We start from the raw sequence: 26,211 nt of genomic DNA on the forward strand, positions 1-26,211 counted from the left end.
ATTTAGTGGTATCTCATTATAGTTTTAATTTGCATTTTTCTTGATTGTTAATGATATTGAGCATTTTTTCATGTGATTATTTGCTATATTCCCTCCCCCCATTAGTTTTGTTTAGAAGTTTTGTTTTGCAATAATGTCAAATTTACAGAAATCCTATGTAATAAAAGGCTAATATGCAAATTATCCCCTTGACTGGGAGTTCCATCAGTTCAACCAGGGGGTGGGGCTGGCTGGCCAACCTCCCACGTCCTCCCCTCAGCTGGGCTGGCCTTACCGGCTCCAGTTGGCCGGATCTCACCCATACACAAATTTGTGCACCAGGCCTGTAGTGTTCAATAACAGCGCTAAGGATTCTTAGATACCTTTCGCCCAAATTTTGTTCTTTTGCCACATTCAACTTTATCATTTTATTTTGCTCTATACTATTTATCTATATAATATTTAACCCTTTGAGATTAAACTGTAGATATAATTCTCTACCCATAAATACTTCAGTGTATACTTCCTAAAAACAATGAAATTCTCTTATGTAATTGCCATGATCAAAATCAGGACGTTAACATTTTGATACAGTATTGTTTAATCTATAGATCTTAATCAGTTTTGCCAGTTATTCCACTAATGTCCTTTATAGCAAAATAATAATAATAATTATTATTTTTGTTCAGGATCCTATTCATGATCACTTGTTACATTTAGTTGTTTTGTATCTTTAGCCTACTATAATTTGAAACAGTTTTTCAGTCTTTATCTTATACTAGAGGCCTGGTGCACAAATTCGTGCACAAATTCATGCACCAGTAGGGTCCCTCGGCCTGGCCTGTGGGATGGGGCTGGAACCGACTTTCCGACATCCCCTGAGGGGTCATGGATTGTGAGAGGGCGCATGCCAGGCCAAGGGACCCCACTGGGGAGGAACGCGGGACATTGGCCAGCTGGGGAAGGACCGTGGGAGGGCTCCAGGGCGTGTCTAGCTCTCTTGCTCAGTCCCAATCAGCCAGACCCCAGCAGCAAGCTAACCTACTGGTCAGAGCGTCTGCCCCCTGGTGGTCAGTGCACATCATAGCGAGTGGTTGAGCAGCCTTAGCATATCAGGCTTTGATTGGTTGAGAGGCCGACTGGTTGACCTGACACTTAGCACATTAGGTTTTTATTATATAGGATGATTTTAAAATTTTTCAAGAGTTTGGGCCAATTTATTTTGTAGAATGTCTTTCAGTTTGGGTTTTCTGATTTTTTTTCTTGAGAAAGTTAAGGTTATGCATTTCTGGCAGGAATACCACAGAAGTGAAATGGTATCTTAGTGCATCTTATCAGGAAAAATATGATCCAGAACTGGTAATGTTAATATATAAAAGTATTTTGAATATGTGAAATGTATCATTATGAAGATGTTTCATAGATGCCTTGATGTTATATGGTTGAGTTCTCCACAGGAGAGATTGCTTTTTTATATAAAGTTTCTTTCTTTTCCACATCACACCCAGCCTGCTTTGGATATTATGTACAACTACATAGTAAGCTTTCACTGAGGCCAAGTTATGTGCAACCTCTATACTAGTTGTTATCTTCACTGCAGCGAAGTGAGCAAAATGAATTAAGTCTTGTAAAAAGAGATAAATTTAAAGTGTTCAAGTTATTAAAAGAGGGAAGAACAAGTCACCCTGGATAACAGAGCAAGATATCATGTGCCTCTACAGCAGGAATGGGAAACCTTTTTTCTGCCAAGGACCACTTGGGTATTTATAACATTCACAGGCCATACAAAATTATCATCTTAAAAATTAGCCTGCTATATTTGGTCAGGCATTTAATTAATCTCACCCCTAATGCCTTGGCAAGGCCAGACCAAATGATTTTGCAGGCCTTATGCGGCCTGTGGGCTGGACATTCCCCTCCCCTGCTCTAGAGTGTTTGTATTAACTGTAACAATAACATTTATTAAGCATAATGTATACCAATTTCTTTGTCAGGTGTTTTACATGAATTAGGTCATGTAATTGATTTTTAGAGAGAGGAAGGGAGAGAGAGAGAGACACTGATGTGAGTGTGAAACACCTATTGGCTGCCTCCTGCACACCCCGTACTGGGGATCACCCAGCTTGTGCCCTGACCAGGAATTGGCCAGGGCAGCTCATTTAATTTTCACCATGATTCTATGAGATATGTATTATTATTATTTCCATTTTTACAGATGGAGGAAATTGTAAAAACACTGTATTTAGGATCAGAAAAGCTGTATTTGAGTCTTTATCCTTTATATATTAGTTAGAATAGCATTTCCTGAATTGATTCATTGAGCTGTAAGTAGATGTTCATTGACAAAAGGGCTTTTTATGAACATGTGTTTGGAAGATGCTGTGTACTATATTCCCTAGTGGAGGAAAACAAAAAAAATTAGCTGTATAGTTTAATGTGTACACCCAGTCTGAAGTATCCTCTGCACTTTGTTACCTTATTTTAGTATTTTCAGAGCTCTTATCACTGACTGCAGTTATTTGATTAGCTTTTTTGTTTATTGACTGTCCCTTCCACTAGAAAGAATGTTCCATAAGAGCCGGCATTTTATTTATCTTATTTGTTGTCATACCCCTTAAAATCACATCAGTGCCTGGTATGTGGTAGGCATTCAGTAAATTATTTGTTGAGTGAAAGAATGAAGGCCTATGAAGTGGCCTCTTATAAAACAACACTTGTTTAACTTTAACCTAGCATTTTGAAATGTATTTGACAGTAATCTTTTTCTTTGTGGAACATAAAGAACAGTAATATTTTATAGGACTATTTGAGAAATGCTAGTTTGTTTACATAGTTTCAAAATATAATAGTCCCATTTATGAAATTTAGTATTGTGTTTACTTATATAGGTATTTGGAGAAAATTAGAAATGCAGTTTTTAGTGATTTATCCTACCTAATAAAGAAGGAATATGCTAATTGACCCTCACACCATTGCAAACGGTGGCACCCACAACCAATAAGGAGGGAATATGCTAATTGACTGCCCCGCCCTCAAAGATGGCAGCGCCCACAGCCACAAGATGCCTGTCAGGGGAGGGCAGTTGGGGGCGACCATGCCAGCAGGGAAGGGCAGTTGGGGGGGACTGGGCCTGCAGGGAGGGCATTTGGGGGGGACTGGGCCTGCAGGGGAGAGGAGTTGCAGGGGGTGGGGGCCGGGCCTGCAGGGGAGGGCAGTTGGGGGGGACTGGGCCTGCAGGGGAGGGCAGTTGGGGGAGACTGGGCCTGCAGGGGAGGGCAGTTGCTGGGGACCGGGCCTGCAGGGGAGGGTAGTTGGGGGGGACCGGGCCTGCAGGGGAGGATAGTTGGGGGGGACCGGGCCTGCAGGGGAGGGCAGTTGGGGGGGACCGGGCCTGCAGGGGAGGGTAGTTGGGGGGGACTGGGCCTGCAGGGGAGGATAGTTGGGGGGGAACGGGCCCGCAGGGGAGGATAGTTGGGGGGGACCAGGCCTGCAGGGGAGGGCAGTTGGGGGGAACCAAGCCTGCAGGGGGGGGTAGTTGGGGGGAACCAGGCCTGCAGGGGAGGGTAGTTGGGGGGGACTGGGCCTGCAGGGGAGGATAGTTGGGGGGGACCGGGCCTGCAGGGGAGGGCAGTTGGGGGTGACTGGGCCTGCAGGGGAGGGTAGTTGGGGGGGACTGAGCCTGCAGGGGAGGGCAGTTGGGGTTACTGGGCCTGCAGGGGAGGATAGTTGGGGGGGACCGGGCCTGCAGGGGAGGGCAGTTGGGGGGGACTGGGCCTGCAGGGGAGGATAGTTGGGGGGGGGACCAGGCCTGCAGGGGAGGGCAGTTGGGGGGAACCAGGCCTGCAGGGGAGGGTGGTTGGGGGGGAGTGGGCCTGCAGGGGAAGATAGTTGGGGGGGACCAGGCCTGCAGGGGAGGGCAGTTGGAGGTAGCCAGGCTGGCAGGGGAGGGCAGTTAGGGGTGACTGGGCCTTCAGGGGAGGGCAGTTGGTGGGGACCGGGCCTGCAGGGGAGGGCAGTTAGGAGCGACCAATCTGGTAAGGGAGGACAGTTAGGGGCAACCAGGCAGGCAGGGGAGGGCAGTTAGGGGTGACCAGGCCAGCAGGGGAGGGCAGTTCGGGGCAATTGGGCCAGCAGGGGAGCAGTTAGGCAGGCAGAAGCGGTGAGGGGCAATCTGGCAGTCAGGCAGATGAGCGGTTGGGAGCCAGCAGTCCTAGATTGTGAGAGGGATGTCCGACTACCTGTTTAGGCCCGATCCCTGTGGGGCAGTTGGACATTCCGCAAGGGGTCCCAGATTAGAGAGGAAGCAGGCTGGCCTGAGGGACACCTCCCCAGTGCACGAATTTCGTGCACTGGGCCTCTAGTATTTCATAATATAGTTAGCTTGCAATTTTTTTTATGTTGAGGAAGAGTTTTTAAGATAATTCAAACCCACGAATGACCTTTAATCACTTATTTTTAATAATAGTATTTATTTAGTTTTTTTGACATCAGTCTTACCATTTTAATTATATTTTCTATTAGCTAGTACAGAAAGTAATTTAACTCAAGCATGGGGTTTAAACCCAAGGAGATTTTGTCCTGTAGTACTTCTACATGCACGAGTGTTGCATCAATTATATTAGTTTGGAAGTAGATAATAGTATTTTAAATATATATATTTATACATATACATATCCTATCTAATAAAGAAGGAATATGCTAATTGACCCTCATGCCGTTGCAAAGATTGGGGCGCCCTCAGCCAATAAGGAGGGAATATGCTAATTGACTGCTCCAACCTCAAAAATGGCAGCACCCACAGCCAATAAGGAGGGAATGTGCTAATTGACTGCCATGCCCTCAAAGATGGCAGCACCCACAGCCACAAGATGGCGGCACCCAGTCCCTCAGCCCCGCCGGGGTGGCAGGCGCGTGGCAAGGCTGGGCCCGCTTGCCTCCGGAGTCCTCCAGTCCCTTCAGCCCCCCAGCTGCCAGGGCTGCCTGAGGCTCAGTAGCAGCAGAAATGTGATGAGGGCATTGCCTTCCCCTGATCACCCGGTTGCCTTCTGCCCCTGAGGGCTCCCAGACCGTGAGAGGGGGCAGGCCAGGTTGAGGAACCCCCACTCCAGTGCATGTGTGTATATGTGTGTATATACATATATATATATACGTATATATGTATGTATATGTGTGTGTATGTGTGTGTGTGTGTCTATATATATATATGTGTGTGTGTGTGTGTGTGTGTGTATATATATATATATACATATACACATATGTATAATTGATTTCAGAGAGGAAGGGAGAGGGAAAGAGAGATAGAAATATCAATGATGAGAGAGAATCATGGATTAGATGCCTCCTGCACACCCTCCACTGTGGATGGAGCCTGCAACCTGGGCATATGCCCTGACTGGGAACTGAACTATGACCTCCTGGTTCATGGGTCGATGCTTCACCATTGAGCCATGCTGGCCAGGCTATAGGAGTTTTTTTTTTTTGTTTGTTTGTTTGTTTTTAAGAAAAGCACAGTTTTAGCTTTTGCAAGAACATAATGTTAAAGAATGGACACGTGACTCTTTAGTTAGGTGAACTGGGCTCCAGGGTCTGCTCTTCCCGTAAATAATTTGATAAACTTTAGCAATCTGCTTTGCTTACCTGTGTCATTCTGCCTATTTTAAATAAACATAGTGACCCATCTTTTAATATATAATGGAAGAGAGTCTTTTATTAAAACAAAATCCATACTATTTCATGGTTTGCAACATTCTATAGATGATGATCTCTAGGTGAGGAAGAGTGGCTGGACCAAGTGGACTTAAAATGAGAAAGGGAGACTGCCCATCTAGTATAGCTTCCTTCCCCATCTGTAGTTATCTTTCAAGACTGTTCTTCACTGAAACTTTGGTGTTTGTTGTCCTCCTTCTCTAGAGGAAGTAATATTTCCATGCATGTTGTAGCACCTGTCCCGATGGCCCAGTTATTACCGAGACTGTTGCTAGGGGCTATACATATAAAACCAGAGGATCAAGGGATAGAAAATGAGTATAAAACTATGGAAACTTGCCAGATGACTGGGAGAGTCCTTGACATCAGTCATGGGTCATTATAATTAAACCTAAGGTTAAATGTAGAGAGTTAAAAGAGTAGTAACTCCACAGTTTATAATGGGAACATTTTTCCTACAAACAACTCATCAAGATTTTCATAAAGATGAGTTCAGAAGGCAACTCTTTAGTTTGATGGCAGTAAGAAATTAGAAAACCACAAGAAAGGGGAAATTCAGGAAACTGCTCCTTATCTTTCTACTTGAAAATTGTCCTTCTAGAACGTCTTTGCTTAGCATGTAATTTAAAGTTTATATTTTAATAAGGAGCCTGCCCCCTTATTTATTTTGCCCTTGTCTCCTCCTTTTCCCACTCCCTTTCTCTTGCCTCATAAATGCATACATAGTAAATACTGTAAGGGTAGATTTGTAAAACTGCTTTGGAAATATGAATATTCTTATTTATAAATAAAGCAGATTCTAGGTGAAAATCTAGCTAATTATATATAGAAAATAGGTTTTCTTTTTATTTTGCTATGTATAAAATAACAGTGATAAATTGGAGGTTCAAATCCAATCCAACATGACTTCATAAAACAATTTCTGTGGGAACTGCACAGCATGCAGTTCTGGCTTTTGATGGATCATTTTTCATTTTTTTTGAGTCTCTGCTTATTCTGTATAACCTTCAATGTTAAACATAGCAGTACTTTTTAATAAGAACAAAGTGTTTTATAAACAGTGTTATGTGAGGCTGCCTATTTCAATATTTAACTGTAAAATGTGTCATACTTCAGCTTACGTGGCATATCCTGTAACTCTGGCTCTGCTGATGTATTCCAAAAGTGAACAAACCACCATGTACTTCACTTTTCACTGCTTTTTTTCTGGGATCAACAGGCATTTATAGGGTTGTTTTTTGAGGAGCCAGGACTTTTGAGGTTTAGCATTCATATATTTAATATCCTATATAATAAAAGACCAGTGACCATAATGGCAGAACGACCAGAATGACCACTGAACCAGTCACTATGAGGTGCACTGACCACCTCTCGGTCTCTACCTCCGCACCCCCTGCCAGAGTTTTGCTAAGAATGGAGGGTGTGCTTTTATTTCTTCCTTGCTGATTTTGGATTAATTGCTTTTGGATGCTTTCTAAGAAGAGTAAGGGGGAAATGCTTACTTTATGCTACATTAAAATTGAAAGTCATATTTTAAAGTAAACCAAGAATTCTTGATCTCAGTGTTATAATTTAATATTCTAGTGTAAGGTAGAATAACCTAGATGAGCTCTTCCTCAGCCCCTCCCCACCTATACAGTGTGATCCTTGTTCTCTTTAGGTATCATAGAGGAGTGTTACTCAAAATGTCAGTGTATTGATATAAGGGACTTGAGCCAGAATATATATCAGTGTACTGCTTCCTTCATCAAAGAAGTCTTGTTTCAAGAAAAATGTCAGCTGAACTAAACAGTGTGCTTAGGGACATCATTGATTTACATTCTGGTCTAAACTTCTTACCTCAGTGAAGACTGGTAACAGTTTGCAGATTGACAGCTCATCTATGAATGATATTGAGTATCACTGCTGTACAATACGTATGTGTGGCAATCAAACTGGATCATTGCATAGCTAATCCAATTGTCTCTTCATTCTTCATAGTAATTATTGCTGTTGGCCAGTTAATTGTATGTAAAAATCACTGGTTAGAATGAGTGAAATAGAAGTGTTGCTCCTATATCAATAGGAGTCCTTGGGATGAAGACTAATTTGCCATGTACTTTTTCTCTGATAGGGATTCCTCAGTGTAATGATTTTTTCCTCTAAGTCATAATATGGAGATCAGACCTACGGAGGTAGCTCCTGTTAGGAGAATACTGCTATATGAATGCTTTAAAAACGGGAATTGAGTAATTACAGAAAGTAGTAGGATTCAATGTTGTAGCTTTAGAAGAAGTAAGTTTACCACTGTGCTATCTTAAGTCAAATATTTCTTTTGACTCTGTTGCTGGGGAGACATGGAAAAAAAATCAATATATGATAAGATATTGATATGTTTTTTGTGTTTTAAGAACTTTCATGTGATTGATGGATATGTTTTTCTGGATATGGTTCCTGATGTCTATCTAATTGGCCATTAAACTTTTCTCTGTCAGAAACCATGAGTCATGCCATGTTGTCAGTGGCAGCATGTAGAATTGGATTGGGGTATTCCTGAAATCTTTTTTGTTGCATTCCTATTATAATGAATTTCATGAGGTCATGGCTTTTCCCATCCGAAACATCTTTAAGATTAAGATTATTAGTCCTTGGGCAAACATGAGGTACTTTATAAGAAAGAATGTAACTTTATTATACCATTAGATAAAACTTTTCTAAATATCAATAAAATATTATGTTTCAGGTTAAAAATTCATGGCTGAGATTCATTCTAGGAATCTATCTGAATGTATAGAATGGTTTGAAATTATGTACATATTCTTAATGGAAAAGCCCTACTTTATAATCATTTTGATTACAAACTTCAATTATGAAATGAATAACTGTGGGCAGTCCTACATACCCAGTGACATTCTTTAAATAATTCTAAATCCTTTCCAGTCACATTGCCAAAGCGAAGGGTTGCAACTAATGTATTCTGTCAATGGAGTTAGTATAGTACTTAAATAGTTCTTCTGTCTTGGATATAGGTAAAGCCTTGGAAAAATATAAATCCTGGAGTCACATAGAATAAATCAGCAACACTAGGGAAAAAAATCCCTGTTCATTGCAGTCTAGTTTCTTTTCTAGTGCCACCAGATGTCAGTATAACCACAGGACCCCAGAAGTATTGCAGTAGATAAATGGCTTATGAACATTCTTTTTGCTTCATGAAAGAGGTAGGGAATAAAGTTTTATACAAATTAGGCATACAATGCAAAGATTATTTTATTGTTGAATTATGTAGACAAATGAAGAGCATAATGGAGAATAGAGCTCATATAGAACTTAAAAAAGAAGAGATACAGTTAAACATCCTATATAATAAAAGGCTACTATGCAAATAGACCAAATGGCGGAACAACTGAACAACCGATCTCTATGATGTGCGCTAACCACCAGGGCTGGCATCGGCAGCAGGTGGCAGAGCACAGAACATGGCGGGCATCGGCTGTGGTGGGATGGTGGAGCAGGTGAGCGAGGGCACCAGACCAGGGTGGGGTGCTGGTTGTTGTCATCGGGGCAAGCCTCTGGTAGTTACAAAAGTTCTTTGTTCCCGCTTGCTGCTGTCCCGCCTGGTGCTCGCACCCACTACCAGCACCAGAGCCACCACTCTCGCCCGCTGTCTGCGCCTGGTGCCAGCCCCGATTGCTCAGCACCATTAGCTGGTGCGAGTGGCAGCTACTGGCCCCGATTGCCCCTCAGGGCTTCTCCACCTCCCCCTGCTCCTGAGGGGTGATCGGTGCTGGCAGCCGCCTCTCGCACCCGCTGCCGGCGATGGTCTTGCTCACACCCACTGCCAGCACTGGAGCCGCCCCTCACACCCACTGCAGTGTTGGCCCTGCTCATACCTGCAGCTGGTGCCGGTGTTTGCAGGGCTGGCGCTGTCAGCGCATGGGAGCGGCGGTGGGGGGAGTGGGGGATGTCCGCAGAGGGACGGGGCTACAGCAGGAGGGACTGGGGGTGGTGCGGAGGATGGGCCAAGACTCACCCCTGTGCCCGCAGCCTTGTGGCCCATAGTTCCTTTCAAGGTGCACGGATTCGTGCACTGGGCCCCTAGTTCATATATAAATTAAATGTACTGATGGAATATGTCAGTGATCTCTGACACTCACCAAAACCAGCAACTGAGCTGATGAGCGTTCTGTGGTTAAACTGTTCACTACAGCTACACCAACTGTGATGCTTGTCAGTAGAATTACTATCAAAATCTGAGTCTCAAAATGAGTCCTTCTAGTTTATAGATGTAAAAGTCTGCTCACTGTGATTTGCATTCGGTACAAAACTTACCTACAGTAGTTCCCTAGAACACAGTCACATTAGGCATTTTTCCAAAAGAGCATTTAGTAAGGTAATTACATTTAAAAAATGTATTCTTTAATGAATGCTCTCTTAAATAATGATCATTGTTTACTATTCCTAGTTAGAGTTATCATTACATATAAGTGATAGGTCTGTCATTTTTTTTTTTTTTTCAGATGAGAATCCTACATTGAGTCCATGCCTAGTCTTCATGTGGCCTGTGATTACTCAATGTGTTACATGCCTCAATGCAACTGAGTGTTGACTTTGGTTAGAAGTTTTGTGTGGGTCAAAGCCTGTTTCAGTTTTTCAATTTCTTCTTTAAAAGAATATTTTGTTATGGTATGTTTTCTTCTTTTTACCTCTAATTTAGGGAATGTAAACACTTGTTTCTTCAAAAATATAAAATGTCCCCTAGAAATCATTGCAGGAAATGATGGTCTCATGCCATTCTTGCTGTCTTCAACTTGTGTTCTCACACAGGTTTCATCAGTACTATAATGACCTGTTGTCAAAGGGGCAGCATCCCTACCCTCAGAGCTTCTGGTTTTTCTTTTCTATTCTCAGCTGGAATTTTGTAGACAATACCTGTTTGGATTGAAGGAAGGAAAGCCTTTCTCCCATCTCCCTGTGTGACTTCCAAAGTGGGGTATTTTATGTCATTCTTATTCTTTATCCTTGGGTTCTGGTCTCTATTTGATGCCAGAATAATACCAGATCCCATGATTCTTCTTTCTTTTTATCTCTGGTAATCCATAGTACCTTTCTAGGTTTGTTCTAATTACTCATTTCCTTTCTTTCCTTGCATACTTACCCAAAGCCATAGGAGCCATAATTAATGGCCTGGTTCCCAGTCTCCGTAGCCAGACATGTATCTTGGAGGTAGATATGCTTAGGATTCTAGGATAAATTCCAATTTAGTTAAAATTTAAACTCTAGACCAGTGCTATTCAATAGAACTTAGAAATGTCCTATATCTACACTGTTTAATATGATAGTCAATAGCCACATGTGGCTCTTGGGTACTTCAAATGTGGCTGATTTGATTGAGGTACTAAAATTTAAATTTAAATAGCCACACGTGGCTAGTGGCTTCTCTCTTGGTGAGTGCAGCTCTCCATACATCCTCAATTGTGCAGTAGTCCTCTTATGTTTTTGAAGCATTTGTCTCCTTTGCCCTAGCATGCAATACTGGGTGGGTTCCATGAAGAGAGACGAGGGAGCAAAAAACCACCAGCTTAGTCAATCAGCTTTGCTCATCAATGGGATGGTAGAAGTAGCTGATTTTCCCTCACCTACAATTGATTAGGTGATCATCAGGGATCTGTACTTGATTCTTTCTTTTGAGGGCTTACCATCTAATTGGGGCTAGTATAATAACAAGAATTCAAGGAAAACTATAAGTGCCATAAGAGGCACAAAGTATTATGAAGGTGAGCCTGTTCCTAATTACTGTTATCTTTCTGTGTTAAGATTCATCTACTTCCTTGTCTCTTTTCCCTTTCCCTGTTTCTTTAGGTTTTAAAGAATTTTTTTTTTATTAACATACAAATGTGACCTTAAAATAACATTTTAAGAAAGTAGGACAGTGTTCAGTTAGATTTTTATTCTGATATGTTTTTTAAAATTCACACTTATATACTTCAGGAATATTTCAGATACTCAGTACTACTATGTGTTTTTGGAATTCCCATTTGAAATTCTCTTCAAAATTGGTGGCAGCTTTTTTTTTTTTTTTTTTAACTTCATGGACAATTTCAAAAGTATAGAGAAAAGTGTAATAATTTGCCATGTACCTAACACCCAACTTCAATAGTTATCACTTTCATTTACATAGACTGTGAAGTTATAGCAAGTATAGTGACTTCTAAAGCACCGTAGTTTGCTGATTTTCTGGGATCTGTAAGTCAATGTAGCTTTTGGTTTTTGTTTTTAAAATCAAATTTTTGAAAATCCCAGCCATTATTTCTTCAAATATGTATGTTTTCTGTCCCATTCTTATTCTTCCCCTTTTTGGATTACACATATATTGCACTGTTTGATGTTATCCCATAGGTCTGAACGGTTGATTTCTTCCTTCAGACATTTTTCCTGTCAGTTTTTTAGATTGGATGATTTACATCGATGTCTTTTACGTTCGCTGACTTTTCTACCATTTCCTTTTTCATTTCTAGAATTTTCATTTGGTTCTTTTTTTTTTTTTAAACTTCATTTCTCCATTGAGATTCTCTATGTTAACCTATCTGTATACCATATATATTAAAAATAAAAAATTTGAATATTTTTCTTAACGTTTTAAAGCATATTTCTAACAGCTGCTTTAGTTGATCTGTTCAATCCAATATATGGGCCATCTTGGGGTCAGTTTCTGTTGCCTACTTTCTGACTTGGATATTGTAGATAGTATGTTATAGAGACTTGGATTCTGTTACCTTCTTCGTGAGAAATGCTGATTTTTACTTTCTTAGTAGGTAGGTCATTTACTGGCTTATCACCTTGAACTTGTTTTTAGGTTTGGTTTTATGCTTTGTTAGACTAAATCCGTGGAGAGCATAAGATGTTTCCCAAGCCAATTTAACTTGGTGGGACTCAACTCTCAACCTCTGCCTCCTTCCTGATCTTGTCAGGGCTTCTTTTAGGTGTAATTAGAGCACATCTCGAGTTGGCCTTCTCTGAGATGTGATCCTAACTCCTAGGGCTCTGCCTTCTGGGTGTCTCAGTTGGATGCTCAGGGTATTAATGAGGTTCTGTGATTTCACAGAAGACCTGAATAGAACCTCTAAGAGTTCCATTGTCTCTCAGCACTGTTTGACCTCTAGTTACCTCTGTTTCATTTTGAATCCTTTAGTGGTTCTCTTGTAGGCTTTCATCTTGCCTTACAGATGTGCAGCCCAGATCACAGCCAAGGATTTTTGGAGAACTTCCACACTGGGGGCCTCCCGTCTGCATGGTTCTCTTTTCTCTGGGGCCTTGCTCCACAGATTCCAACTACTTAAACTCTAATCTCTGCCTCCTTAGCTTGGTGGACTGCTGCGCTCCGCTTGGACTATTTCCTCTGCATGAAGTACTCTTCCCTCAACCTTACCCTTGCTCTGCTTAGACTTTAGCTCACTACATACACCATTATCAAGAAATGTCCCCAGACAGAGAACTGAGGCAATCACAGTGCTCGCCTTATGTGTTTTCCTTCTCTCAGGATCGACCTTCTGCCTGTTGTTTAACGCCAGAAAACGTTGTCTCTATATGTTTTGTCCACTCTTACGATAGTTTATGATGGAATGGCTAGTTTAGCACCAATTATGTTGTTATATCCAGCAGTGTAATTGCAAAGCCTATTCAGTTTGGAGAGGGAATTTTTTTTTTAAATAAAACAATCTTATTTTATTTTAGACATTTTTACCGCCATTCATCCAGTCAACGATTATTTACTGCCTGGCTTCTGTCTATGATTGGCACTGGGCATATAAGGGGGATGAGATACAGCTTCTTTCCTCAAGGAGAATACTGCTTAATGGATTAGATGGCCAACAAATAGGAAGCTTGAGTCTGTTTTTTTAAAAAATAAACTTTTATTGATATATAACGTACATTGTTATGGTATGCTTCCTCCTCCTCCCTCCAATGTGATAAATTGTTATTTAAGGACAAAGAAGCTTAATCCATCTTTTCCAAAGGGGAGGCTTTGGTAATAGATGCAAGCTCTAAATATGCTTTTGTAAACCACTATTTCTTGATTATTAACCATTAAATTTGTATTATCTTGAAATAATTAGTAAGAGCTATATAAATGTTTTTTACGTGCTCATGTGTTTGTTTCACTAGAGATGCAGAAATCAGATATCTTAATGTATTTATGATATTAAAGTGAAAACAACTTTTGTCTCTGACTTCATAGTGTACTTAATAATCAAAACACATTTTTTCAACTTTCATTTTTATAAGGTCAGGCTAACTCATGAAAAACAAACTTATCTTCATCCTGCTTCATATATCACCACTGATAACCTGATAATCTTCAGCTCAGGGTCTGGCTTTAGAATGATTTTTGCCAGCAATCACTGATAATGATATATGAATTGTATATGAAACAGATTTTCTTCCTTTTCTATTATGACCTCCATCCAAAATTAGATTGACTTTAGATTGATTATAGAAAAATAACAGCTTGAAAAACTGTTGTTTTTTCTCTAGTAAAATGCCCTTGAATGTTAACTTAGAAATAAGATTTATTGAACTTCTGCAGTGGTACTATCTCAGCCATTTTGGTTAAATTTCTGAAACCTCCCAAGATAAGAAAATTCTTCATTAAAGAACTTCTGACAATTCTTATGGAAGAAATAAGTATAAATTCAATATGCAAAATTAAGAGAATATCAATGGCATGTTATTATCTTAAAAAATAATGAGTAAATTTATTATTTTATACTTTTAAGTATTTTATTTTTCTATTGTTACATCTGTATTAGCATTTTTCAAGTCTGACCCCTAATCCGAATGTTTAGTGCCTCTCTAATATTTAACTGAGAATTGTTGATTCTTGCCTCCGACTGCAGTAGAAGATACAGAAAAACTATATGCTTGAAATAAAATAAAAATCTTCCTTGTTTTTTTCCCTGTTACCAAGCAGAGGAAGTCAAACTTTATACACATCTCTCCTCTGTCTTTTTATAGATGCTGATATTTATCCAAACTTATAATTCTTTTTTTTAAATTAAATCTTTATTGTTCAGATTATTACATTTGTTCCTCCTTTTTCCCTCCGTAACCCCCCTCCTCCCAGTTCCCACCCCACCCTCTACCCTCACTCCCCACCCACTGTCCTCATCCATAGGTGCACGATTTTTGTCCAGTCTCTTCCCGCATCTCCTACACCCCTTTCCCCCACAAGAATAGTCAGTCCATTCCCTTTCTGTGTCCCATATTCTATTATAATCACCAGTTCATACTGTTCATCAGATTATTGATTTTTAGATTCACTTGTTGATAGATGCGTATTTGTTGTTCATAATTTGTATCTTTACCTTTTTCTTCTTCTTCCTCTTCTTAAAGGATACCTTTCAGCATTTCATATAATACTGGTTTGGTGGTGATGAACTCCTTTAGCTTTTCCTTATCTGTGAAGCTCTTTATCTGACCTTCAATTCTGAATGATAGCTTTGCTGGATAAAGTAATCTTGGTTGTATCATCACTTTGAATATTTCTTGGCACTCCCTTCTGGCCTGCAAAGTTTCTGTTGAGAAATCAGCTGACAGTCGTATGGGTATTCCCTTGTAGGTAACTGAGTTTCTTTCTCTTGCTGCTTTTAAGATTCTCTCTTTGTCTTTTGCTCTTGGCATTTTAATTATAATGTGTCTTGGTGTGGTCCTCTTTGAATTCCTTTTGTTTGGGGTTCTCTGCGATTCCTGGACTTGTAAGTCCATTTCTTTCACCAGGTAGGGGAAGTTTTCTGTCATTATTTCTCCAAATAGGTTTTCAATATCTTGCTCTCTCTCATCTTCTGGCACCCCTATAATTCGGATGTTGGTTGCTTGAAGCTGTCCCAGAGGCTCCTTACACTATCTTCATATTTTCGGATTCTTTTTTCATTTTGCTTTTCTGTTTGGGTGTTTTTGCTTCTTCGCATTTCAAATCTTTGACTTGATTCTTGCGCTCCTCTGGTCTGCTGTTGGGAGTCTGTATAATATTCTTTATTTCAGTCAGTGTATGCTTAATTTCTAGTTGGTCCTTTATCACAACATCGAGGGTCTCATTAGATTTCTTGAGTATCTCACTACATTTATCGGCGGTCTCACCAGTCTTTTCGAGGGTCTTACTAAATTTATCGGCAGCTTCTAGACAGTTCTTGAAAGACCTTAAAAGTGTGGTTTTGAACTCTATATCCAGCAGTTTGCTTTCCTCCATTTCTGTCATTTGTGTCCTCTTTTTTTGTCTCTGCATTTTTTATGCTTTCTTGGTGCACCCCCTTGTGGTCTTTGTGCACAGTCTTGTTGTAGTTAAGCCTTGATTGTTGTAGGTAACACTGGGGGGGATTTGACCTCCAGGCCAACTGGCTGTGAGAATCAGATGTGTCTGCAGTGGGAGAACTTCTGTCCTCTAGGAAGGTGCTAATCTAGCCTTTGCCTGAGGCTATCCAGCAAATGCCTCTGTGCAAGGCTTGGGCAGGGCGGGTCCCAGGGGATCAACAGGGCGGGTGGAACGAGCAGTTATGGCTGCTCTCAGTCCTGTCCTCAGAGGCTCTGCCTCTCGGTGTCCCAGCAATTGCTGCAAGTACTTCGGAGAGAAAGCTGCCCTGGAGTTCCAACCGATGCCAGACAGTCCCGCTTCTCCCGTTTGAGTCTGGGTCCCCAGAGACTTGCCCGGAACTAGAGCTCAAAGCCTGAGACTCCCTCCCGATTGAAAAAGACAACGCACCCTCAGCTGCCAGCCCTCCACATGCTCCTCCGCACCTTTGTATTTTACTTCTGCACTGCACCTCCTCTGAGTCTCGGTATGCTTTTCTCTTTCCTTCTAGTTGTAGAATTTCCACTCAGCCAGCCCTCCTGTGGCTCTTAGTGATGTCCGTTCTGTCTTTTAGTTGTATTTTTGAAGTGGTTGTGCAAGGCAGCAATCTCCGGTGTTTACCTATGCTGCCATCTTGGTTTCTCAGACTTATAATTCTAACAAGTCATTGTAATAGCCTCATTCATACCTATAACATTTACAATATACCTCATTTACTTAATGGTGTATGGTTATGTGTATAACATTTTATTAAGCACTGTATAGCTCTCTTTTGACTTTTTTTTTTTCTCCCTTTCATTAACTCCTCCAGAATACTGCCACCTTCATAGTAGAAAGTTTTGTGGTAGGTAGCATTCTGGAAAGTTTGGCCCCACTTGTTTGTTCTGTCAACTTAAATAGCATTACACCTATATTCACTCTCACTAGGTAGGATTTATAAACTGTTACATGTACATGATATTAGACTACACATATCTTGTACTAATGGTAAATTAGATATATGTAAAATAAAGTAGAACAATTTCCTGCAACTAGTAAAAGGGCACATGATTTTTAGGTATTTAGAGGCATGCACACTATTCCTTCAAAGGATCTACTTTACCAGCAACTTGGGAGTTATTATTATTATTATTATTATTATTTTAATATATTTTATTGATTAAGATATTACATATGTGTCCTTATCTCCACGTTACCCCCTCCTCCCCTCCCCGCTCATGCCCTCACCCGCCTGTTGTTCATGTCCATTGGTTAGGCCTATATGCTTGCATATAAGTCCTTTGGTTGATCTTTCCCCCTTACCTCCACCCTCCCCTACCTTCCCTCCAAGGCCCGACAGTCCAATCAATGCCTCTCCATCTCTGGGTCAGTCCTCGTTTATCAGTTTATGTTGTTCATTATATTCCACAAATGAGTGAGATCATGTGGTATTTATCCTTCTCTGACTGGCTTATTTCACTTTGCATAATGCTCTCCAGTTCCATCCATGCAAATGGTAAGAGTTCCTTTTTCTTCTTCCTCTTCTTAAAGAATACCTTTCAGCATTTCATATAATGCTGGTTTGGTGGAGATGAACTCCTCTAGCTTTTTCTTATCTGTGAAGCTCTTTATCTGATCTTCAATTCTGAATGATAGCTTTGCTGGATAAAGTAATCTTGGTTGTAGGTTCTTGCTATTCATCACTTTGAATATTTCTTGCCACTCTCTTCTGGCCTGCATGGTTTCGGTTGAGAAATCAGCTGACAGTTGTATGGGTACTCCCTTGTAGGTAACTGACTTTTTTTCTCTTGCTGCTTTTAAGATTCTCTCTCTGTCTTTTGCTCTTGGCATTTTAATTATGATGTGTCTTGGTGTGGTCCTCTTTGGATTCCTTTTGCTTGGGGTTCTCTGCACTTCCTGGACTTGTAAGTATGTTTCTTTCACCAGGTAGGGGAAGTTTTCTGTCATTATTTCTTCATATAGGTTTTCAGTATCTTGCCCTCTCTCTTCTTCTGGCACCCCTATAATTCTGATGTTGGTATGCTTGAAGTTGTCCCAGAGGCTCCTTACACCATCTTCATATTTTTAGATTCTTTTTTCTTTTTGCTTCTTCAGTTGGGTATTTTTTGTTTCTTCATATTTCAAATCTTTGACTTGATTCTTGGGATCCTCTTGTCTGCTGTTGGATCTCTGTAGATTGTTCTTTATTTCAGTCAGTGTATGCTTAATTTCTAGTTGGTCCTTTTTCATATCCTCCAGGGTCTCACTAAATTTATTGGCAGTTACCATAAAATTCTTGAAAAACCTTATAAACGTGGCCTTGAACTCTATATCCAGTCGTTTACTTTCCTCCATTTCTGTCATTTGTGTCCTGTTTCTTTGTCTCCGAATTTTTTGTGCTTCCCTGTGTTGGTAGAGTGGTTTTGTGTGCTACGTGTCCTATAGGGCCCAGTGGCTCAGCCTCCCCAGTTACCTGAGGTGGACACTCTTGGTGCACCCCCTTGTGGGCTTTGTGCACAGTCTTGTTGTAGTTATGCCTTGATTGTTGTAGGTATCACTGGGAGGAATTGACCTCCAGGTCAATTGGCAGTGAGAATCAGCTGTGTCTGCAGTGGGAGAACTTCTGTGCTGAAGACACCCTTCTGGGGCAAGACTTGCTTCAGTGGGGCTTTGGTGCTCACTGAGTCTGCCCCTTGAGTGTGTCCCTTATGGATCTGAGGAGTTGTAATCTGGATGGTCCCACTCTGATCACTGGGTACACTGGCTCTTGGATCTAAGGAGGTGCTAATTTAGTCTCTGCCTGAGGTTACCCAGCAGGAGCTATGAAAAGATCTGCAGATTCCCCTTCCTTTTTTGGAGTTTGGAGGTGCCCAGATGAGGCCCAGCTGTGAAGCAATGCAAGCTGCTGTGGGGCCTTGGGCCTTCTCTTGGAAGTTCTGGGTCTGTCTGGCCCAGCTGTAATTTGTTAGGTAATTTTCAGTTTGCAAAGGGCCAGGGCATTCATATGCAGAAGCCTCTGCCGCAGCCTGGGTGGAGCAGGGTCTCAAGGAATCAACAGGGCGGAGCAAGCAGCTATGGCAGATCCTCAGCCCTGCCCTAAGGGGCCACGTGTGTCAGTGTCCCAGTAATTGCTGCAAGCACCTCTGAGGGAAAGCCGCCCTCGAGTTCCGAGTTCTGCCCGCTGCCAGACAGTCCAGTTTCTCCCCGTATGAGTCCTGGGTCCCCAGAGACTTCCCAGAACTGGAGTTCAGAGCAGTTGGGGGAGCTTGTGACTCCCTCCCGATTCAAAAAGACAGCCGTGTCCTCAGGTACCAGCCCCTTTCCGCGCGCGCGCTCTCGAGTCTCCATACCTTTGCAGTTTACTTCTGCAGCTCCTGACTCTCAGTGTGCTTTTCTCTTTCCTTCTAGTTGTAGAATTTCCACTCAGCCAGCCTTTCTGTAGTTCTGGATGATGTCTGTTTTGTCTTTTTGTTGTATTTGTGAAGTTGTTGTAGGAGGCAGCAATTTCGGTGTTTACCTATGCCGCCATCTTGGTTTCTCCATTATTATTTTTTTTTAATTTATTTTTTAAATTAAGTGTATTGGGGTGACATTGATTAGTAACATTGCATAGTTTCAAATGTACAATTCAATAATAACACATCATCTGGATATCGCATTATGTGCTCACCACTCAAAGTCGAGTCTCCCTTGATCACCATAAATTTTGCCCCTTAAACTCTTTATCCTGCCCCCCTCTGGTAACTACTCATCTGTAGACTATCTGTGTTTGCTGCTTTCTGTTTTATATCCTACATATGAGTGAAATCACATGGTTCTTGTTCTTTTCCATCTTATTTATTTTATTTAGCATGATACTGCCTCAAGATCCATCCATGTTGTTACACATGGCAGTATTTCATCTTTTCTCATTGGCTGAGTAGTATTCTGTTGTGTGTATGAACCAGATCCTCTTTAATCATTCATCAAAAGATACTTAGGTTGTTTCTGTGTCTTGGCTACTGTGCATAATGCTGCAATGAACATAGGAGTTTATATATCCTTACAAATAAACATTTTCAAAATTTTCCGATAGATCCCAGGAAGAAGATTGCTGGGTCTTATCGTAGCTCTATTCTTAATTTCTGGAGGAACCTCCATACTGTTTTCCAAAGTGGGAGTCATTAGTTTCAGTTACTAGAGTAAAGTGTAGTTCTTTAGCAACACTCTTCAGTTTATCTAGAGTCCCCTTTTAGTTCAAATAAGCAAAGTTTTTCTGTATTTTCAATTTTAACAATATAAATGCTGTTTATGTAAAAAATATCTAAGATGCAGAACTTGCACTATTGCTCCTTCAACTGTCAGTAACTTTTGTCATTGGTGATCAAATGGTAATGATAGGAAACCTTTCAATCCTTGTGAGACTGTATCTCCTGACCTGTTCATCCCATCCTCTCCTCAATAGCATTTTAACGAAATGGAAACATATTGTCTTCATTATTAGACAGAATAAATGTTTGCTTCTTGCTTCCATTTACTCTATCTTTTAAAATATAACTGGGAATAATTTGTATGTGCACAGAAAGGATGTATATATTAATGGGTTTGGCCTAAGACAATTGTGATAAATGTTTTGGCGTTGCATAGGGATTATGTGTTTTGATTTGTTGATAGGAATAGTCACAGCATTGTGAGTTTTGAGGTGAATAAATGATGAGAATATCACCAAAGTGTCCAGCCCTACAAACATGACTTTCTACTGACAGTAATTTTTTTTGACTGCTATATTGCAGCTGTTGAAAATGGACGGATGGATGTGTTAAGGCTGTTGCTTCGATACGGAGCAAATGTTAATGGATCCCATTCTATGTGTGGATGGAATGCCCTGCACCAGGCTACTTTTCAGGTAACTTCTGAATTTATTATTTCATCTTCATGTAAATTGTATGTTTTACCCTTTTAAAATGACAGTTCTATACAATTTTTACTTCCCACTTGTCTGTGATTTATGATGGTTAGTGCAGTACAGAAAAGGCAGTCTAAATGCTAATGATCATTCTGAATAAACCAACTGCTGTAGTAGTATCAGCAGCTTTGGGTGACAGGGATTATCTAAGGTTTCAAATGTTGATAGCATAGTTAAGAGACCATCAGAACACTTGGGATATAAATTGATAAGGAGCAATGACTTATTCTACGTATAGCAATGTGTTTAGAAACTACGATAGCTCCTTAGTGTTAGGGCTAGAAAGCTATTTTTGCAGGATTTTATAAGGATTATAATTCCTAGAGATCAGTGTTTCATCTATTAATGTTTAATGGGTTTGTGACTGTATAGAATAATCTGATAGTTTAAGACTTCCTTCCCATCCAACTTTCTAAAAAAAGGTTTTCCTTTATAGAGGATAAAAAACAAACAACAAAACACAACAATAAGAAAAGAGATACCTTCTATTTTCTTTGTTTTCTCTTATTTAAAATATGAATCTGTGCTTTAGGAAAATACTGAGATCATAAAATTGCTTCTTAGAAGAGGAGCAAGTAAGGAATGCCAGGATGACTTTGGAATCACGCCTTTATTTGTGGCCGCTCAGTATGGCAAGCTAGGAAGTTTGAGCATACTTATTTCATCAGGTAAGATTAATCCATTAACTTTTGCACTTTAAAGATCATGAGTTTTAATAGTATGTCTTCCTAGGAGAAAGAATTCTTGACCAGATCAAATCAGGTTGTGAAATTTATGGTTTTATGTTAGTGGTAAATAAGAGTACATACAAGTTTATTTATTTATTTATTTTTATTTTTGTTAATCCTCACCCAAGGATATTTTTTTTCCATTTTTTTCTAAAAGAGAGAATGGGGTGGGGGGAGAGGGAGAAACATTGATGTATAGAGAGACACATCAATTGGTTGCCTCCCGCATGTGCCCCCATTGAAGCTGGGATCGAATCTGGAACTGGGTACGTGCCCTTGACTGGGAATTGAACCCGAGACCCTTCAGTGCATGTCCGATGTTCCAACCACTGAAAAACACTGGCCAGGGCGACACGTTGATTTATAAGCCTGATTACTTAGTATCTATTACTAACATAATGCAATGTACAGTTTCTAATTTATCTGAGGAGGAACATCATGATCTATCACTGAAGCAGGTTTATTGGAAACTGAAATCATGGGGCTGTCCTTTCTTATAGGGACCTGAGCAGTTACAACTTCCTACGGTAGAAGACTATATTAATATTAATTTATTATGTAGCTATTTTGTATATTAAGCCTTTGAGTTGTATGTTTTGATCAATTGTATGATTATTTAAATGGGTTTACTTCTAAGTATGTTTATATTTTTTTGTGTTAATAGCAACATAAACCTGCTGAAAGTTTCTCCTTGACAACCATTATACATTCAGCATTGTCAGAGAAGATGGAGTTGGGGTGGCATTCTTACTCTGTGTGACACTTCTGTGACCAGAAACATTTGTTATGTATGGCTTTTACATTTCTCCAAATACCACTTTTCCCTCAAGAGTGCTAACCTGACAAAGCACCATAGTTAGAGCACAAGAGAAATATACCAGTTTTGCCATTAGGCAAATTAAAAAGTTTTTAAAAAAATTACATTAAATATAAATGTTAAAAATACCTTGTGCTTTTCATATACCTCCTGTAATACCTTGGCTTTTAATAAATTACCTCCAAATATACAAAACAAAGCTTATTTATTTTTATTTTTTATTCATTTTTATTTTTATTTTTTTCAGAGAAAAAGAGAGAGGAAGAGAGAGATAGAAACATCAATGATGAGAGAGAATCATTGATTGGCCGCCTCCTGCACGCCCCCTACTGGGGATCGAGCCTGCAACCCGGGCATGTGCCCTCAACTGGAATTGAACCCAGGACCCATCAGTCCACAGGCAGATGCTCTATCCACTGAGCAAAACTGGCTAGGGCACAAAGCTTATTTAGACATGAATTTTAACTGTGTGTTTTCTTATTTGTATTTTCTCTTTACAAATCTTCAAATACTCAAGTTGAAGTAGGAAACAAAATATTCATTTAGTGCCAAATTAAGATATCTGTTACAGATATGAATCTACAAATCTTATAGTTGAACGGAATCTCCAAAGTCATTTATTTTTATTTTTTTCTATCACCATTTATTCCCTCTATGCCCTCCTCCACCTCCACTCACCCCACTCCACCCCACCTCACCATCACCACACTGTTGTCCATGTCCATGAGTTCCCTCCACCCCCTGCCCTAATCATTTATGTAAACATGTGTTTTTAGATTAACAATTTCAGGCCCTGAGTGTGTAAGTGCCTTGCCCAAGATCTAGAAAGCATTTCTTGGCAGAATTAGGACTTGGACCCAGCCCTTCTGACTCTGATTTTCCTTCTTCTTCTATGTGTTCTCTCTGAGGACTGTCCTGTTCATTTTATGGCTCCCAGTCCCATAAATTCCATTATTAGTGTATAACTAAGATTTACAATAAAATAGGTTAAACTGCACCTTAATGACTTTCCTCATGCCAAGCCTGTCTCCTAGGTTGCTAAGCACCTATTGTTTTGCTTTGTTCTTTTTTTCTTCTCTTTGAGTAGTTATGAACAGCAAGTTGAAAGGGTATGTAGATATGTTTATAATATAACTATTTATGTTTCTAACCCCTTAATATGACTTTTCTTTTAGTGAATTGTGGGCCATTTTTTCTAAGTTTTCTACCTATAATCTCACAGGGACTGGTTCCTTATTTTTCCTGACACTTTGAAATTGTCAATCAAAATGAAACATTGCTTAAAAAAGAAAGTTAAGTAGACTTCTTTCTTGACTTAGTCTTTTCTCAGTAATGGTGTCCACTACTTTCTGAGGCTGACAGTAGGTTTAGCATCACCTTGTATTAAGATTCTACTTGTCTACACATGTTGAATGTTCAGTTGAAATTTCTGAAGGTTTCATAAATTCATGTATGTTTTGCATAGTTTTTACCTATCTCATGACCTTAGTTTATTAAAGGTGTATTTATGGATAAAAAATAGTTCTTTTCCCTTTGGTGATAATGGTTTTCCCACTGAGATACATTTCAGAAATTTAAAAATTCTCACTATTATGTAATAATATCATAGGTAGCATATTTAACATGTTAATTGTCAATAATGAGAAAAGTTTGGGGAAGTGGCTATTTTCAAAACCTCTACAAATATTGAGATCACTTTCAACTTCATATCTTTATATACTGGTATCTAAATAATCTATTAGATTTATGCTTTTTAAAAATCAGCTCAGGCCCTGACCGGTTTGGCTCAGTGGATAGAGCGTCGGCCTGTGTACTGAAGGGTCCCAGGTTCGATTCCAGTCAAGGGCATATACCTTGGTTGCAGGCACATCCCCAGTAAGGGGTGTGCAGGAGGCAGCTGATCGATGTTTCTCTCTCATTGATGTTTCTACCTCTCTATCTCCCTCCCTTCCTCTCTGTAAAAAATCAATAAAATATATTTTAAAAAAATCAGCTCAGAAAATCATTTAAAAAGATCTTTTTATTGTAGGCTCTGACATGCATTGGTCATGAAGAAAGAGAATATAATAGTCAATATTAGTTTTAAGGCAAAGCCTTAAATTCTACTGGAATTTTTTAAGAAAAATATGTTTTTATTGATTTCAGAGAGAAGAAGGGAGAGGGAGAGAGAGATAGAAACAACAATGATGAGAGAAAATCATTGATGGGCTACCTCCTGCACACCTCCTACTGGGAATCAAGCCCAAAACCTGGGCATGCTCCCTGACTAGGAAATGAACTGTGACCTCATGGTTCATGGGTTGGTAATCAACATTAAGCCACACTAGCTGGGCAATTTTTTTTAAAATAAAGCTTAGCCTGAATTGATTAGTGACATCTACAAAGGCTCATAATTTAGGTTTTTCTCTTATCTTTTTCAGCAATTATCAGAAATGTTATCCATATTTGATGGTTTGCCTTTTACCTTTTTAAATGATTATTTATTGGAACCACAGAGTGCTTGTTGGAGGAGGAATTGGGATGAAATTAATCCTTTGCTAAGAATTTTGTTTTAATGTAAAAATGAATTCTAAAATATTAATAACTTGTTTTCTTGCCAAAATAAAAGCAAAAACAATTTACATGATTACCAACAAGTTAGGTAAATGAATCTTATATAATATCCTATCTAATAATAGACAAACATGGTAATTAACCGTACCTCCGACACACTTACCATTGGCTAATCAGCGAGATATGCAAATTAACTGCCAACCAAGATGGCGGCCGGCAGCCAGGCAGCTGAAGCGAACAGGAGGCTTGCTTGCTCCAGTGATGGAGGAAGCCAAGGTTCCCCACCTGCCGCTGCCGGCCTCTGAGCTGCACTCTAAGAAACAATGTTGCAATTATAAAAGCTAAACAAACCCAGATACCTGCTTTCAGCCAGCTGGGCCTCAGAGCTGGAGCTGCAACAGTGTTTCAATTATAGAAGCCAAACAAACCCAGATACCTACCTGCTTTCAGCAGCTGAGGTCTCAGAGCTGGAGCCGAGCCTCAGAGCTAAAGTCGGCTCTCAGTTCCCGTGACAGCCATAGAAGGTAAATAAATCCCAGAATAAAAAAAGAAAAAGAAAAAAGGGAGAGGTTGGGATCTTCAGTCTCCTGCCAGCCTGAAAACGGCCCTTAGCCCCTCACCCAGACTGGCCAGGCACCCCAGTGAGGACCCCCACCCTGAAGGGGGTGTGACCAGCTGCAAATAGCCATCATCCCCTCATTCAGGCTGGCCAGGCACCCAAGCGGGACCCCCACCCTGATCCGGGACACCCTTCAGGGCAAACCAGCCGGCCCCCACCTGTGCACTAGGCCTCTATCCTATATAGTAAAAGGGTAATATGCAAACTGACCCTAACAGCAGAAGGACTGGGAATGACTGGTCACTATGACACACACTGACCACCAGGGGGCAGACGCTCAATGCAGGAGCTGCCCTCTGGTGGTCAGGCAGTCCCACAGAGGGAGCTCTGCTCAGCCACAGCCAGGCTGATGGCTGCCAGCACAGCGGTGGTGGCGGGAGACTCTCCTGCCTCCTCAGCAGCGCTAAGGATGTCCAACTGCAGTTTAGGCTTGCTCCCTGCTGGCAAGTGGACATCCCCCGAGGGCTGCCGGTCTGCCATAGGGATGTCTGATTGCCATCTTAGGCCCAATCCCCCGGGGAGCGGGCCTAAGCCAGCAGGTGGTCATCCCCTGGGGGGTCCCAG

General features: G+C 40.6%; 1 protein-coding gene across 1 annotated transcript in view; it reads left to right on the forward strand.

Moving 5' to 3' along the window:
- ASB3 (ankyrin repeat and SOCS box containing 3) overlaps nucleotides 1-26,211 on the forward strand; it is an 89,513-nt gene that overhangs the window by 31,366 nt on the left and 31,936 nt on the right. Inside the window, exons 4-5 of the mRNA XM_081100695.1 lie at nucleotides 20,758-20,870; nucleotides 21,463-21,598. Of these exons, the coding sequence (XP_080956821.1) occupies nucleotides 20,758-20,870; nucleotides 21,463-21,598 (249 nt within the window). The remainder of the gene's footprint in view (nucleotides 1-20,757; nucleotides 20,871-21,462; nucleotides 21,599-26,211) is intronic.

The sequence above is a fragment of the Myotis nattereri genome (assembly GCF_964212035.1).
Source record: "Myotis nattereri genome assembly, chromosome: 10".
In the NCBI taxonomy this organism is placed as follows: Eukaryota; Metazoa; Chordata; class Mammalia; order Chiroptera; family Vespertilionidae; genus Myotis; species Myotis nattereri.